Consider the following 17809-nt stretch of genomic DNA (forward strand, 5'->3'; position numbering starts at 1 on the left):
ATGGAGAAGCATCTCTGATCAAAGGAGTTTCCGTCTCCACCATTTCCGCTGTGCAAAAACTTGCACCAAACGGTCAGCTATTTAAATGTGAGTTAGGGACAAGAAGCCCCAAATCGGGTGAGAGTTTCATGAAGGCAGTCCGGACCTTATTGTTTTGAAGGAAAATTTCCTTGGTGGAAGTATTCATATCTGGGAGACAATGTTTTGATTTCGTTCCCAACATAGGATTTTATCACACAAGAGGGAAGTTGTGTTTATCCAAATCTTGTGGATAAACGAGGTTTAAACCTGGGAATATCCCATAAGAATAGAATTTTCAGATGATGCCGCGTGACTTGGACATTAACATGACATTAACCCATGCAGAAAGCCACAAAATCATGTCACTTTTTAACTTCGGGGAAATCTCAAAATTAAAAAGCAGTGCAATTTTGCAGCTTAGTGTTAATGTCGGGTTAATGTCAAAAACATCCAACATGTCTGAAAACAGTCTCTCTCTCATGGAATATTCCCAAGATTTAAACCCTGTTTATCCACAGGATTTGGGCGCATTGCCTCCCATGTGATAAACTCCATAGCTAGACCCCGGAGCGGCTAGTTTAGTGACTATTTAAATTTCCCCAGTATAGAAGCATTGTAGAGAAGTGTAGAGACCCAGCATGGTGTAGTGGTTGGAGTACTGGACTATGACTCTGGAGACCAGGGTTCTAATTCTGGCTCAGCCATTTAAATGCACTGGGTGAACTTGGACAAGTAGCAGCTGCTCAGCCTCAGAGGGAGGCTATGGCAAACCTCCTCTGAACAAATCTTGCCAAGAAAACCCCATGATAGGTTTGCTACAGTGTCACCATAAGTTGGAAATGACTTGAAGGCACACAACAACAACAATAGAAGCATTGTAGGAAATTAAAATGACAACCATGCTCTACTGCTATGTTTCAGGGCCCAAAAAGTCTTCCTGGCATCCACCAAGGAACCCCCAGAGTTGGCTCCAAACAGATCGTGGAAGTGCTTTTTCTTTGGGGATTGCAAGTCCCACAATCCCCTGGCCATGGGATTGGGAGAGCCGTGATCCAAAAAATGAAACATTCCCCAACTTGCAACAAAATCTCTCAACAAAAATCTCAGAAGGCCAATTATGATATAGCCAGTTTCTTGAACCGACAAAGTGTTCCTTTTAACCCGCAAAGGAAACGCGCACTTTATTCGCCGTGCTTCCTGGTGTACAAAGGGGGAAGAAACAACCAAAACTCTTGTGCAAGAAAAAATGAGAAGGGTTGGGTTTTGGTTTTTTTTGTTTCGTTTTGTTTTGTTTTTGACCTGGTTTCCAGAAATGTGGGAAAGTTTATTTATTTCTCCATGCATTCCTGATTTGCAATGTGCTCTCTAAAAATGTCGCTCAGATTTAGGCTGAGTGAGCTCATGCTAAATTTAGCAGTGATCTTTTAAACAAACATTCTTTATGCTTTGCTGAATGGGCACCGGGGCTGGATGAAAAGTCAACCGCGTTTGCAGGAACGCTATTCACAATGTTTCATTCTTCTCCGCGCTTTGGGCTCGGTTGCTTGTAACCTGATGGATGGAGGTGTTTGTGTAGGGAGTGTGTGTATGTGTATGTGTAACTGGCATGATTGCAACATCCCTATGGCATATGGGGAAGAACCACCAAATTAGAACCTGCTGTGAAGACTGAAGGATCTCAGCTTTTTCAATATTTTTATTTTCTTAATTTTAAGCATTTCCACACCAAGAACAAGCTTCTAGGCCCAAACACATGTAGACAGTGGCTGTTGTTCTGTTGCAAACGTCCATCTTTATACGTAGGATTGTATCTGCAGGAATTAGAATTGCCTAGTTGCATAATGTCCGTACCTAGTAAGGGTCTACTGTTACATTACTTATATAGGAAAGCAAGAAAAATGACCAATGCACAATGGGAACCCCATAATAGGGTTGCCATAAATTGGAAATGACTAGGAGGCACACAACAGCTACAACAAATGTAAACCTTGGCTGCATCCGCACTGCAGAAATAATGCATTTTGGCTCGGTTGCTGTGGAATCCATGGATTTGTAGTTTGTTGTGGCACCAGAGCTCTCTGACTGGGAAGGCTAAACAGCTCACCAAACTACAAATCCCAGTATCCCATACCATCGAGCCATGGTTTTCAAAGTGGTGTCAAACTACATTATTTCTGCAGTGCAGATGCATCCTCTGTGAGTTGTTGTCCAAAAGAGCAGCTACTCCAGGCTCCTTTATTTTTCTCATCCAACTCTGTCTTACCAAGATAGTGGGACCAATGGATTGAGAGACGTTCATGAGTTGTATGTGATGATGATGATGATGATGATGATGATGATGATGATGATGATGATGATGATGATGATCTTCATTCTCTAACCACTTTGCAGTCTGGTATTCAGATACCCTCTCTGTGAGACTGAGGCTTCTGGCCATCACAGTTGGTAGCTACTGATAAGACACAGCATCTTTATTGTCCAATTATCATATTTTTATTATGTCCACCTTGACATCAAGGTTGTTTAAGTGATACACATAAGATTCCCCCCCTCCATATATGTCCTCACAACAGCCCTATGAGGTAGCCTGGACTTCAAGAGGAAACTGAAAGTAACTAAGAAGATCGTTGTACAAAATACATATGTATTAACACAAAATATCCCCAAAATATAAACAAATATCTTACAATAAAAACACTACAGTACATTTTTAGGTGACCAGCAAAAATGCTCCAGTGTTCTGTAAGCAAATGTTCAGTGAACATGAAGTCTATTATTAAATACAAAATTCATAAGCAGCATATCAAATAAGCCAAGAGATAATAAAATACAATTGTATCCCCCCCCACAAAATTATCTTTACATCACAGTCCACTGCCAGTATTAGTAGAACAATAAATCCATTCTGGATTTTAGTGTGATCTTTAAAAGGAGATTTTTAGCACAATACTGTATCTCTATTTGGAAATGGAGTTGTTGGGGTTTTTTGTATTGTATTGTATTGTATTTGGATATCTCCTTTAAAATTCGGACTAAAGCTTGGAACAGACCCACTGTCCCACTGACATGGTGGTCGCCAGCTACCGCTTGCAGAAACCAATACAATAAATCACTTCAAACCAAATATAAACTATTTTAGAAGTGAAAACCATCCAGGAACCAGCAGGAGCTAAAAGAAAAGAAACAATTAACACAACAAATGCACAAGATATAGCAAGTCGCCATTTGCTGCAACTCCCTCCCTTCAGCCTGTCCTCCCACCCCAAGTAAATACAGAGAGAAGCTTGGGGAAACAACTGTTTTGTTGGCTGGAGGACTAAGGGGGTTGTAATATAGGAAAGTCATTTTTTCTGGGTTCCTATGCAGAAGTGGAAAAGGAGAAGGGAACCCGCTTTAGTCCCATGACAAAAACATGGTGGGAACTTCATAGCCAGTCCAAGCTGAAAGACATCTAAGCTGAAAGGAGGTTGAATGAAGCATCTGTGATGTTCCAGGCTGGTTTCTTTGAGGGTAAAGGGGAGCTCAGATAGTGGAGGTAATGCTGTCCTTCCTCGGTTGCTGAACATAAACACTGGGCAGAATCCTAATGTTGTTTGCATGAAGGCACTCCTTCACACACACATTCTCCGTCACCTGTGACATTGCAGGGCATCAAGTGAGGCTGTTCACCATGTGCATGGTATATAGATACAGCGGTTGTCGTGGTGCCCTTCAAGCAACTTCTAGTGACCTTCTCATGACCACATTTATTCAGAGGTTTCCCATCATCTTCTTTGAAGAATGTGACTTGGCCAAGATCACCCAGTGGGTTTCCATGGCCAAGCATGATTCAAACCCAGGTCTCCAGAGTTGTAGTCCAGTGCTCAAACCACTACACCATGCTGGGTCTCACTAACCAGAGTAGGCCCACTGAGTTCATTGTCCCAGAGTGAGTCAAGACTAATGTCAGTCCCATTGATTCAGTGGTTTTACTCCAGTTGGGACAAATAATAAGACTTAAGATTTTTGTGTTCTCTCTCTAAGAGCCAGTGCAGTGTAGTGGTTTGAGCATTGGACTATGACACTTGAGTTCAATTCCCAGCCATAGAAACTTATTGGGTGACCTTGGGCAAGTCACACATTCTCAACCCCAGAAAAACCAATGATTGGTTGGTCTTAGTGTTGCCATAAGTCAGAAGCAACTTGAAGGCACACATGACACAGCTACAATTCTCTCTCTCTAGTTGAGAGATGTAGTAGTGTGAACGTTAGACTAGGTGTCTGGGGAGATCCCAGGTTCAGATCCCCACTCTGCTGTGAAAATGCACTGGGTGGCCTTGGGCAAGTCACACTTTCTCAGCCTAAGAGGAGAATAATGACAAAGATCTTGCAAAGAAAGCAGGAGGCCAAAATAAGTCAGACTTGATGAGACATAACACCCACATTCTCTCTGGACACTAGTCCTGGTATAATTGTGTACATCCTCTTGTCTTCCCAACATTAAGTTTGCCTAACTAGTTTAAACATCTCTGGAAATCTTGCCAATCCTCAACTTGTATGCTCCAGCTATTGCTCCCCATATATATATATATATATATATATATATATATATATAGCATATCAATGAGTCAGATCCACTGCTTTTATTAGCTCTCCAGACTGATTCCAAATGCTCTGTCCCTTCCCCACCCAACTAAACTCACCCTGGGGTCCTCTGAAGGTCGCTGTTGGACGGATTTGGCCCGTTATAAAGCACTTAACAATACGTCTGGATGAAGCATTAAAAGAATCCAACAGGGAGCAATTCGGGCCACAGTCAGACAGATGAATAACAGGCCTTAATGGGCCTTTCCCATCTGCACCATTTCTTCCTGGCTGCCTCCTTCTTCTTGCTCCTAAGATCAAATGGGTCGCCTGCAGAACATCAAGGACTTTCTCAGGGACGGGGGTGGAAGACTTTGCTCTTTGCATAAATCTGGGGATCTGGTATATTATCGCCAGCTAAAAAATTCCACAGATTTGGGGAAGGGAGAGAAATAACGCAGGCAGAGGAAAAACTAGGAAAGCGTTAATACTTCTTTTGGACGAACAACATTGGTTGGTTCCTTGGTTTGTAGACCACGCTTCTCCCCTAACAGGGACTTGACTTGGCACACAACCAGGGATATAATCCTTGGTTAATTTCACTCCTGAAGGATGCAATAAGTCATTTTAACAGTTTTTATCTGGCTGCAAGAAAAGCTTTAAACACTGCACAGGTTTTGAGCATTATTTGCAGCGTGGGACTTTTTCTGTGCAAAATTCGCAAGCAGGGCCTTTGCAAAGAAAACAGTATTTTCTGTGCCAGAAGCAGCACTTTTTGCTCACAAAATACTATCCCCATGTAAAAAAAAAAATCTGCCCTCTGTATAGAAAATGCTGAATTTCTCACAAAATGCTGCATTCCAATTTTGCATAGAGAAACCCCAAATTGCAAAGGTTCTCACAAGTCCCGGATTCTCCTCCTCAGGGTTTCCCAACATTTGAGAAACAGAGTCTACATATTTTCAATTTTCCTTTCCATTCCTGTTCATGACAAGCTTACAAAACCAGATTTAGGGTACATCCACACTGCAGAATTAAAGCACTTTGACACCACTTTAGCTGCCATGACTGTCCTACAGAATCTTGGGATTTGTAGCTTGGTGAGGCACCAGAGCTCTCTGAGAAACCAGGCTGAATGCCTCACTAAACTACAAATCCCAGGATTCCATAGGATGGTACCATGACCGGTACCAGTATAATTCTGCAACGTGGATACACCCTGTCATGGCTTGATCCTAGAGAATCTTGGGATCTGTAGTTTTCTGAAAGAGTTCTCTTCTGGGAGCTGGAGTTCTCTAGAAGTGAATTCTAAGTTGCACAGAAAACTACAAATTTCAGGATTGATGTAATAAAAGGATGAAATCATTAGAATTCCATAATGTAGATGCAGTCTCAAGATATGGTACGGCTACATACAGGATGAGGTGTGGCACAATTTTTATCAGTTACACTTGAGGACTACAACTCCCAGAACCCCTCGAAGTGTGGAAATCTGGGAGCTGTGGTCTGAAGAAGTAACAAACTCAGCCATGCTGCATGACCAGTTTATTTTCAGCCCTGGACAATGGGAAAAACTTATGCGCCAAATCCAAACGATGTCTGATTTCCCCAGCCTTAAATTTGCTATGTCTCAGATTTTGAGATTCTTTGCTCTTGAGTTCACAATAAAATATCTATACATTTTTGTGCAGCTTTCACAGAACAGCAGTTTCTCCTAATGTTAACTTTGCATAACACATACACATTCTTACTATCCATTTCCGCAACATCATGCACTTTTAATGTATTTACACTCAGGGTGGGGATTGTGTGGCCTTTAAGATGTTGCTGAGCACTCTCACTTTACAATATGAAATTCATATATATATATATATATATATATATATATATATATATATAATGCAGAGAGAAAACTAACACACTCCCAGAAGACCTAGCATGAAAACCAGCCACTTGATGAACTAGTTTTCCATGTGCAAGGAGATTTGTTTTTTCCCCAGGACATGAGCAAGTGTTGCTTCTCCTACCTGCTTTCCAAAAGTGGCCCACATCCAACATGCGCCGTGTGCTTTCCTGGTACGTGTGTTTAAGTTCTGCCGACCTCTGCCGTGACTTTCTCTCCAGCCAGGAAACTTGTGGAAGGAAGGAAGACTCCGCACTTGAATTGCTGCATGTGTGTTTGGCTGCTGGTTTATCTCCTCTAAGCCAAAGAAGTGGCCAGCATTTGGATCTAGGAGAGGTTCCATAAACCCATGATGGAGGACCTCTCTGACGTTTCTGGGAGATGCTTGAGGAGTCTGGCCTAAAGTAGGAACCACAGAACTGCAGTGGACTTGGAAACTTCAGGAGCCAGCAGGAAAAGGCTGAAATCCAGCTATGGGAAGCACTGTATGTGTGTCTCTGTGCATTATACATATATATGTTTGTGTGTCTTGTTTAACTGGGGATATTTAACCTGAATGAGAGAGATTATTTTTTGTCTCTATAGCTATTACTTTTCATGTAACACCAATGGTTTCCCACATCTTTTGGAGGATAGATTTGATAAAGCAACGTGGTTATGATAAACCAGGATACTACCAATGTATGTGGCGAGGTGAGATTCCCATCATGGAAAGGGTTCTGTCTCTTTGGGTGCATCTACACTGTAGAAATAACACCATCTGACATCACTTTAGCTGCCTTAAGACTCCTAGGATTTGTCATTTTTGTGGAGCACTGGCACACTTGGGCAGATAAGGTGAGAGAAGTTGTGAAACTATAAATCCCAAGATTCCACAGGATGGAGCTACAGCACTTAAAGTGATGTCAAACTCCATTATTTCTACAGTGTATATGCACCCTCTCCAAATGTGCCTAAACTGTAGAAATAATGCCATTTGGCATCGCTTTAACTGGCATGGCTCCATGCTAGGGAATCCTGGGATGTGAAGTTTGTTGTGACACCAGTGCTCTCTGATAAAGAAGGTTAAATATCTTACAAAACTACATGTCCCAGAATTCCATAGCATTGAGCGATGGCAGTTAAAGTGGTGTCCGACTTCATTAACTCTGCAGTGCAGCTTCAGCCATAGTCTCTCTTTGGGAGTTGAAATGAAGGCCAGGGGAAACCAGGCACCCAAAACCAAAGGCACCTGGTTGGCTCAGCTCTGCTTGGTACTTGGATGGGAGACCACCAATGAATGCAAAGTGCTGTAGGCTATGTTTCATAGGAAGATACTGGCCAAACCACCTCTGAGTATTCGTTGCCTAAGAAAACCCTCTTAAATCCATGGGGTTTCCTTACATCACATACTTGAAGGCACATACACATAAGACAGAAAAAAGACACAACCCAGCTTTCATCTCAGGCACTGATGTTGTATCTCACCATTATACCTGACAACCAATGCTAAGGCCTAGTGGTTCGAGTGCTGGCCTAGGATTTTTGGAAATGTAGGCTCAGGTCTTCACTCAGCTATATAATATATGGGTTGAGTTATACCAGTCACACAATCTTGGCGCTTTTCTCACTCCACAGTTATAGTGCTGATTCTGATTTAACTGCCAGGCTTGCATCCTATGGCATCCTGGGATTTGTAGTTTGGGGAGTCACTAGAGCTCTCTGGCTCAGAATTTTAAATACATCATGAAGCTACCAATTCAAGGAATCTGTAGGATGCAGCTATATGGCAAAGCAGAATCACAGTGTTACAATTGTGTAGTGTGGACGGGCCCTCTGCCTTGCCTACCACATAGGGCTAGTGCAAGAACCTTAAGTACTGGGCCTAGACCCAGCGTAGAGTAGTAGTTTGAGCATTGGATTACAACTCTAGAGATCAGGGTTCAAATTCCCGCTCAGCGACTGAAACCCATTGAGCAAGTCACGCTCTCTCAGCCTCAGAGGAGGGCAAGGGCAAAACCCTCCTGAACAAATCTTGCCAAGAAAACCCCATGTTAGGTCTTCTTTAAGGTTGCTATAAGGTTGAAATTACTTGAAGTCACATAACAGCTATGCAACTATCACCCATTCATCCATCCATTAATCATAGTCATATCATAACCATAACCATAATCATATGTTCCAGATTTATAGAGGAACTGGGTGACCCAACATGTTCCTGTCTGGAGAGGAAATGTTGTGGCCCTCCAGATGTTGCCGGACTTTAGCTCCCACCAACCCTAACCAGCAAAGCCAATGTCAAGGCATGCTGAGAATCCAAAAACATCTGCATGGTTTTGATCCCTTTTCTATTGAACAATGGGGTCATTTCTTGGAAAATCATCTAAACACTGTGATCTTCCAGATATGGCAAGTCTTGTCTAGAAAACCCCATGACCTTAGGGTCACTGTATGTCATGAACTGGAGACACGCAACAACAAACCTGTGCATACAGGTAAATCCCGTGCATCATCCCAAAGACACCAGATCTTGCCTGATTTTGGATGCTAACTAAGCAGGGCCAGGTCTGATTAATATTTGTATGGGAGACCGCTATAAATAGCAAGGATCTCCAGACCCTAAAGAATAAGGCCTATTTACTTTCGATGGAGCCCCATTGAATTCCAGGAGTCTTTCTTCTAGCTAAAAATGCATGAGATAATGCTATACCAGGGTGGGTTTTGTGTGGCAATCCCGATGCTGCTGGACTGCAAGTCCCATTTGCCCTAGCAGGTGGGAAATGGTGGGTGTTGTAGTCCAAGCAAATCTGGAGGGCCAAACCATTCCTTCTCCTCCCTCTTTATGGGTTGCAGAACAGCATTGTAAGTCAAGGCAAAGCTCTGTAGTCTATAGAAGCATCCTATCAGCAGCAGCTGCATTGCAGAATTAATCCAGTTTGACACCACTCTAACTGCTATGGGCACTATAGGATTCTGGGGTTTGTAGTTTGGTGAGCTATTTGGTTTTCTGTCGCAGACAGATCTGGGACCAGCACAAACTACAAATCCCAGGATTTCATAGCATCAAGCCATGGCAGTTAAAGTGGTGTCAAAGTGCATTAATTCTTCAATGTGGCTGCAGGCAGAAAGAGCCTTGAAGTCCCCCCATCTGCAAAATCCTTGGCTCATTTCCTTGGCCCTAAATCCCATTCAAGCCAATGGGATTTACTTCCAAGTAAACACCAGAAAGCTGTAAGCTCCTTTTTTTTTCACTTGACACTGACCTTTGTCACTAAAAAACAGCACAACTTTCCTGAGTGTGAGAATAGGAAGGAAGTTCCTTGGGAATGACCTAAAACATGCTTAAATATGACATTAAATATTTAAAATAAAATATAAAATTATATTTAGATTATATATATATATAATTTTATATTTTATTTTAAATATTTAATTTCATATTTAATTTTATATCTTATCTTAGCTAGTCGTCTTTTCCCATGTTTATTGTAAAGTTTTTGCAATGACTTTATCATAATGTTTTGCAAAGGTGCCCCAGAACTAAAATAAATCAATATGAAGCACAAATTTCGGTTCTGATAAAATATCTTTTTATTATTATTATTATTATTATTATTATTATTATCGAATATAGGTCGATTTTGTTTCATCATGGCAACCTTTAAAAAAAGGGAGAGGAGCCCTAGGAAAGATTGATTGATATACAAGAATAGCCTCCATTATTTAGAGCGAAAAATCAAAGTTTGCAATATTGTCTTAAGAATTATTATTTTTGGAAACATGTTTTGGATGATGGTCTTGCACTTTGGGCAGGGTTTCTCTGTGACAAGTTCACCTGGGAATCGGTTTACTTATCTATCTATCTATCAATCACTTTATTAATAATGATAATAATAATAATATTTTACATGATTCTAACCAGGTCCAGCTGGGAGGCAGCAATCTCTCTCTCTCTCTCTCTCTCTCTCTCCTCCCCCAAAAATAAGAACAGGCTGCTATGTTTTCTGTCTAAACAGAGAGAGGCTGTTAGGACTTTAGGGAAACCAAAAGAAAAAAGAATCACAAAAATAACAATAAAACTCTGAAATCCCTGCCTCCCTTTCTTTGGAGTGAGAGTCACTCTTGCAAAGACATAAAAACCTTTCCTTCTAAGTAAGAAAACAAAAACAAAAAAACATTTTTCTTGTAAAACCAATAATACATCATCTGCATAGGGGCCAAAAATCTATTTTCTTTTCAGACTGATACATCTTAAGGTTTGTGGTGGTTCCTTTTTTTTCCCCCTCCCTTTTTTTAAAGATGCTTTTGAAAAGCAAAGCAAAGCAGGGTTTACTCCAAAAAGCTTCAAACAAATTCCAGCTGCTGCCAAGTTTGGATGGAAAAGGGAGCTGGGATCACCTCCGGAGGCCATCCAGTCGGTCCAGTTCGAAGTAAGGAAAACAACCCCACATTAGATTAGAGAGATAGAAAGAGAGGGACAAACAGACAGACAGGCAGACAGACAGGAAAGAGAGATGGGTAGATGATGATGATGAGAGAGAAAGAGAGGAAAAAGAGATGGGTAAATGATGATGATGAGAGAGAGAGAGGAAAAAGAGATGGGTAGATGATGATGATGATGATGATGATGATGATGATGATGATGAAAATAAATAGGAAAAGAGATGGGTAGATGATGATGATGAAGTAGATGATAGATACAGATAGATAGATAGATAGATAGATAGATAGATAGGAGAGATGGGTAGATGATGATGATGATGATGATAGATAGATAGATAGATAGATAGATAGATAGATAGGAAAAAGAGACAGGTAGATGGTGATGATGAAAATAGATAGATGGGGAAAAGAGATGGGTAAATGATGATGAAGATAGATAGATAGATAGATAGATAGATAGATAGATAGATAGAAGAGATGGATGATGATGATGACCTGACCACAACGATAGACAGAAAGACAGACAGACAAGAAAGAGAGATGTGTAGATGATGATGAAGATAGATAGATAGATAGATAGGAAAGAGAGATGGGCAGCTTGGAAAATGGAGCTGGGGTCCTTCAAAGGCCATCCAGTCGGTCCAGTTCTAAAGCAGAAAAATAACCAGACATAGACAGACAGACAGATAAACTGGAAAGATAGATGATAGATAGATAGATAGATAGATAGATAGATAGATAGATAGATAGATAGAACATAAGACAGACAGACAGGCAGGCAGACAGAGACTGGAAAGATAGAGAGAGAGACGGAAAAGAGAGAAGGGCAGTTCCTTCAGATGCCATCCAGTCGGTCCAGTTTTAAGGCAGAAAAATATCCCGACAAATGTGTGTGTGTGTGTGTGTGTGTGTGTGTGTGTGCCGGGGTCCCAGAAGAAGAGGAGGAGGAGGAGGAGGAAGAAGAGGAGTCCGTTCCCGTCGTCGTCGGAGGGACGATCCACAGAGCGGTTGAGCAGCTGCCTTTTTGGGAGGAAGAAACTCTTCCAAGGATCCGAGGAAGAAACCGCTCTCTTCTTCCGGAGTTCCTTCGGAGCGAGGCGTCGGAGGCATTTGTCCCGGGACTCTGCGAAGGCAAAGCTGCCTAAAGACTGCCGGACTTACTCCTGGTTCCTCCTTCCGTCCAGCAAAGGCAGGCTGTCTTCTTTCTATGAGGATGAGGATGAGGAGGATGAGGTTTGGAAATGGAAGACCCTCTCCGGCAAACAAAGGGGCAGATAGGACAGGAAGCCCAGCTGGTAAAAAGCCCCTTGGAGGTGAGCATCCAGCACCAAAGAAGAAGAAGCAGCAGAGACGGAGCCGTCGGATTTGGAGATGCTCTTGGCTGCTGGAGGGCTCCTTCCATCATCATGGAGGGCTTTCCTGGCCAATATGCGGTCGATGCTGAAGCTGGGGGGGCTGGGAGCTGCTCTCTGGGGGGCTGGGGAAGAAGAAGAGGAAGAAGAAGCCTCTCTGCTTTGCCTTCCGACGGTCCCAGCTTGCTCCACCTGGTTATCTTCATCCGATGGGGAGGACAAGTCTTGGGAAGGAGGACACTGAGGACCAGGTCCAGGATCTCCTTCGTGGACCATACCCAGCCTCTTCTCGTCCTCCTTGAAGCCTCCATCCTCGACGGCAGGGTTTAGAAGAGACAGCGGTGGGTCCAGATCCTTCTTGATCCCCTCCTCCTCTGAAGCAAGGCGCCTTTGGGGGCTCCCAGATCCTTTCCCCTTGTCCTCCAAGCCCTCCAAGAGGATCCCCCCGACGGTCCTTGATCTCCTTTTCCTCCTCCTGTAGTTGCCAGGCTCGAACATATCCTTACAACGGGGATCCAGGGTCCAGTAGCTGCCTTTCCCCGGGCGGCCTTTCTCTCTCGGCACTTTCACGAAGCACTCGTTGAGGGACAGATTGTGTCGGATGGAGTTCTGCCAGCCTTGCTTGTTCTCCCTGTAAAAGGGGAACCTGTCCATGATGAACTGGTAGATCCCGTTCAAGGTGATCTTCTTCTCCGGGGCGTTCTGGATGGCCATGGCGATCAAAGCGATGTAACTATAAGGAGGCTTTTGGGGGGGCTCCGGAGGGGCCAGCACCCCTGGCATCAGCCCCCTTTGGGACCCATAGAGGTAAAGCAAAGGCGGAGGAGGGCTGCTATAGAGCTGGCTCATGGCTGATCCGGTGTGAATCCGGATCTGGAAAGGGATGCAGGTCTCGAAAGCCTTTGCGCAAAGGAAGGTAGCTGCTCTTTCTATTCTCCTCCCCGATCTGTCTCTTTTTCATGGCGTTTTCGACTCTACTTCTTTTCTCTCTCTCTCTCTTTTTGGAAAAAGGGGGGAAGGTTAGAGAAAGAAACAAAGTGGAAGGGGGGAAGAAGGAGGTGGGAGGGAAATGTGCAAAAACTGTTGTAAGTTTGGACTTACTTAGGGGGCTGGGAAAGAAATAGGTCCATAAACAGCCCCTTCTTCTTCTTCTTCTTCTTCTTCTTTTCCTTCTTGTTTCTTCTTTCTTTCTCTCGCTTTCTCAGCCCACCCACATTAATTAGAAAATATATATATATATATATTTCTGATTGCCTTTTTTTTCCACGTGGCGAGGCGTCCCTGTACCAGCCAATGGCTTCTTTCCCCCTGCTCCACATTTGTTTATAGCATTAGTCCTCTTGATAAGTCTGCCCACCCAAGTCGAATCAAGCTGTGTTTATTTGGGGAAAAAAGAAAGAAAAAAGAAAGAAAAAAAATTTCCGGGCACCCAAGCTATAAACGCAAGGATCTGATGTTTGAAATCTCACGTCCAAAGACACCCCCCTCCTCCTCCTCCTCCTCCTCCTCCGTTGGAAGGAAGGAAGGACAAAGCAAAATGGATGGAGAGGCTGGAGCTGGCAAGGCTTGACATCTGTCCGCACTGAGACCTCTCCCATCAGCGGCAACCGTTGAGGGGCCTTGCCCCAGGCTCCTGGGGTTTGTACGTATAGGGAAAAGATCAATTGAGAGTTCCTGCATGGCAAAATGGGGTTGGACTGGATGGCCCTTGTGGTCTCTTCCAACTCTAAGATTCTATGATTCTATGAATTTTGTGTTACTTTGTAGTACTTTGTAGGAAGGGACCATAACTGTCAAGGTGGACCTGAGATAAAATCTGGAGGATTCTAGTTTGGAGTAGGGAACTAGAGCTAACTATAAGAGTCGTCTAAATTTCTCATCTAACTTTGAACCCCAGGAATCCATAGAATAGAATAGAATAGAATAGAATAGAATAGAATAGAATAGAATAGATAGGAGGGAACCATGACAGTCAAGGTGGTCTCCACCTTAGATACACTCTAGTGGATTCTAGTTTGAAGCAGTGAACTGGAGCTCTCTATAACAGAATCTCTCACCTATCTATGAATCCCAGGAATGCATAGAATAGAATAGAACAGAATTGAAGGAACCATGACAGTCAAGGTGGATGTGAGATAAACTTGGGTGGATTCTAATTCAGAGCAGCAAACTAGAGCTAGCTATAAGAGTAGCTATAGGAGTAATCTAAGTCTCTCTCCTAACTATGGCTCCCAGGAATCCATAGGATAGAATAGAATGAATAAGAGGGAACCATGACAGTCAAGGTGGTCTCAACCTTATATACATTCTGGTGAATTCTAGTTCAGAGCAGTGACCTCCAACTCTCTATAACAGTAGTCTAAGTCTCTCACCTAACTATGAATCCCAGGAATCCATAGGATAAAATCATGGCAGTTAGGACTCTGGGGAACTCTAGTTCTGCCGTCCAGGTTAGTGGGCTAGAACTTTCCAGTGACCCAGCAAGACAGTGAGTTAGAGCCAGTCCATCTTTGAGCATAGCCTGCCTCACAAAGTTGTTGTCTGGGTATACAGAGGCAGGGTCATAAGGCTGGAGAGCATGTGATCATCCAGATGTAGTTGAGACTCTAGCTTCCATCATCCCCAGGCAGCATGGCCAGTGATGAGGAGCAGCTCATCTACATTGGGAAGGCTATGCATTCACCACCAGTTCCTCCCTGGAGGAAGAGGAGAATAAAGATATATATGTATGACCAGAAAAAATAGCAGGGGACCCACATGAGCACCATAGTAACACAGCTTGCAACACATTTTCTTTAAAATCCCAGCTGGCCACAATTGCTTGGGGATTCTGGGAGTCCAAAAACAAAGAGTTTTTTCCAAGCTCTGCATAGGACCCAATACAACCACCATAGTGCTTTCATTAATTCAGAATCTATGGCCTCTTACCAGTGATACATAACCCTGCATGAAGGATGTGTGAGGCTCTTGCATGGCATGTTGAAGCTAATCCAGGTGACAAACCTATAACTGGGATGGTGGGGAAATGCAAATTTCCCACCTACCCACCCTGAGAAAAATCACCTTTTTGCAATTGTACATCCCAATGTTCTGCTTATTTGTAGGCTGGCATCCGATTAGATACTGTTGCACGCCTTCCAAGTGCCTTCCAACTTATGGTGACCCTAAGGCAAGCCTTTCTTAGCAAGATTTGTTCAGAGCCTTCCTCTGAGGCTGAGAGAGTGTGACTAGCCCAAGGTCACCCAATGGGTTTCTGTCACTGAGCAGGAATTTGAACCCTGATCTGGTCTTTAGAGTCATAGTCCAATGCTCAAACCACTACACTGCATCTTTTGCTGGCATGCACCATTACAATTCACTACCATGGTTGTGTATCATGTCAGCAACGCAGCTCAAGATCTCAACCACATTTTTGTTTAATTTTTTAAAATGGTATCCACAAATGGGCTGCCTCTCCCTGTCATGTTTAGCTCTGGAAAAGATCCAGGGCAAGAGGGAGGGGAAAAATCACATCTATTGCATCCTAGGCAATAAGCGGAATTAACATCAGGAGGTGATTTGCAACGTCTGAGCAAAACCTGGCTAAAATCAGTCACAACCTGGGACTGTTTTTCCTTAAACCATCCTGTTGACGTAAATATGAAATGTGTGTATGGCACAGAATGCACACATGCAACTTCTCTTTGGGGTTCCAGTTTGCACTGGCAACATTCGCACACAGCATGAAAGGTGCAAAAAATAGTGCACTCTCCTTCCTTCCTTCCTTCCTTCCTTCCTTCCTTCCTTCCTTCCTTCCTTTTAAAAACTACCTGGTGCAAAAGCACTCTGGCATCTGGATTGTGTCAGCTGTAAACATTTTGAATTCCAGATTAAAAGGAAGAGCCTATTTATTAGTGTTCTAATGACTAATCTAAGGTTTATATCACAAGATCACAAAGCCAGGCAATGATGCCCTGAGCTGAGTGTTGTTGACTTTTAATAGGCTTGAAACTGGTTTCGCCATTAGGGTTCTCTCATTAGAATGAGCAGAATTTAGAAAAGGGTTTGGGTTTTTTAAGGGAAGGGTTGATTAGAACTCCCAGAATCCCCCAGCCAGGGACCAGGACATGGATTTCTAAATCTGCATCCTTAAAATCAGTGGCAATGGGGAGCTTCCTGCTCAAAGGGAAGGTGAATCCACCTTGGAGTTTGCTCTGAATAGTAAAGGTGCTGTCCAAGGTGTTGAAAGCTTTGGGTAATATTTTGGATAGCCCAGGATGGATGCTGACAAGAAAACTGTCAGTTGTTTTAAATAATAATAATAATGAATGTTCTTTGGGTCTTGGTAAATCTATTTTTTCTGAATACCATTGCTGAGGAAAAAAGAGAAGAATTTGTAATAGGCATGATCATTTTGGCTAATACAACAGATGGAAGGGTTCCTGTTGGCCTTACTAATTCATTATTCTTATTCTTCTTATTATTATTATTATTATATAAACAATCTCTGTTTTATGTTTCTCATATTGTTACTATTGTTATTGTTCCTGTTCCTGCCTTTCCTCCTGGACTGGGACTCCCAAAAGCATAATAATAATAATAATAATGAAAAGACTTCAAGGAATCCCTTCATAGCCCTTTCTTCTGACAACTATTCAAACTTGACTTTCATGTGCCTTTGTAGGGAAGAGATGCTCAGCCCATAGAAGCTATAGACTTTAGTCAGAATGGGGAATATTTGCAATAGGAAAAGTGGCCCTACTTTCTCCGAGGAGCTTTTCCAGTCTTTCCCAGTGTGGAAAAGCTGGAAACCCCTCAGAAAGTCTGGTTCTGCTGCTATTGCTTGTCCTCTTTGCTCTCACAGCCTGCTCACCTGGCTTTTCTGCCTGAGTGAACTGGGACAAGAACAAACCAAAGAAGGAGGAGGTTTTGCCAGCCTTGGCCTTCTCACTCTAGGTGGATTGGGCCCTGGAAGTGAAGGCAAGCAAAGGTTCACCAACAGCTACAATGAAGAGGACCATGAGACCCCTCTTTTTCAACCATTAGGCATCTTTTTCACCTCCCAAAATACATCCTGGAACCATTACACTCTTATGCACTACTGGCTGAAGAATTTGGGGTGTTTCTGTTAAAACAGGAACTTTCCCATACACCTGTCCCTTCATATTTGCTAGGGTTAGGGGAACAAGACCCCAGTGAATATGGAAAAACCACAAATAACATAACAAAACACCATGTTTTTACCTGAGAGGAACCTCTCTAGGAATCTTTAGGTCCTCCAGGGCAACTCTGTGGTCAACATCCGACAGACACTGGCCATAGAACTGAACTGGAGGAGCTACAAATGCCTAGTAGAGTATGCTCTCTAGGAATAATCTCTAGGTCTTTCAGTGCAACTTTTAGTTAAAGTTGACCATAGAGTTGCATTGGAGGACCTAGAGATTCCTAAAGAGGACATATTAATCAAATCCGTGAATAATCAAATCCGCAAATATCAAAGCCGCAAATATGGAGGGATGAGTGTACTCTGCTTCATCCCAGGGCATTTGCTTTCAAGATCACAGTCTTG

At 42.9% G+C, this 17809-nt stretch overlaps 1 protein-coding gene across 1 annotated transcript; it reads right to left on the bottom strand.

Annotated features, from left to right (window-relative positions):
• Positions 1-12114: 12114 nt before the first annotated feature.
• On the bottom strand, positions 12115-13110 carry LOC149305776 (forkhead box protein L1-like). The gene has a single exon (XM_089540781.1). It carries the CDS (start codon positions 13108-13110, stop codon positions 12115-12117), a length of 996 nt encoding a protein of 331 aa, XP_089396907.1.
• Positions 13111-17809: the final 4699 nt, after the last annotated feature.

This window comes from Sceloporus occidentalis, unplaced genomic scaffold (assembly GCF_023333645.1).
Source record: "Sceloporus occidentalis isolate IW3139 unplaced genomic scaffold, rSceOcc1.0.p SCAF_10, whole genome shotgun sequence".
Classification (NCBI taxonomy): domain Eukaryota; kingdom Metazoa; phylum Chordata; class Lepidosauria; order Squamata; family Phrynosomatidae; genus Sceloporus; species Sceloporus occidentalis.

Excerpts from the sequence above, each read along its gene's own strand:
- LOC149305776 (XM_089540781.1), bottom strand. The coding sequence starts at position 13,110 with ATGAGCCAGCTCTATAGCAGCCCTCCTCCGCCTTTGCTTTACCTCTAT.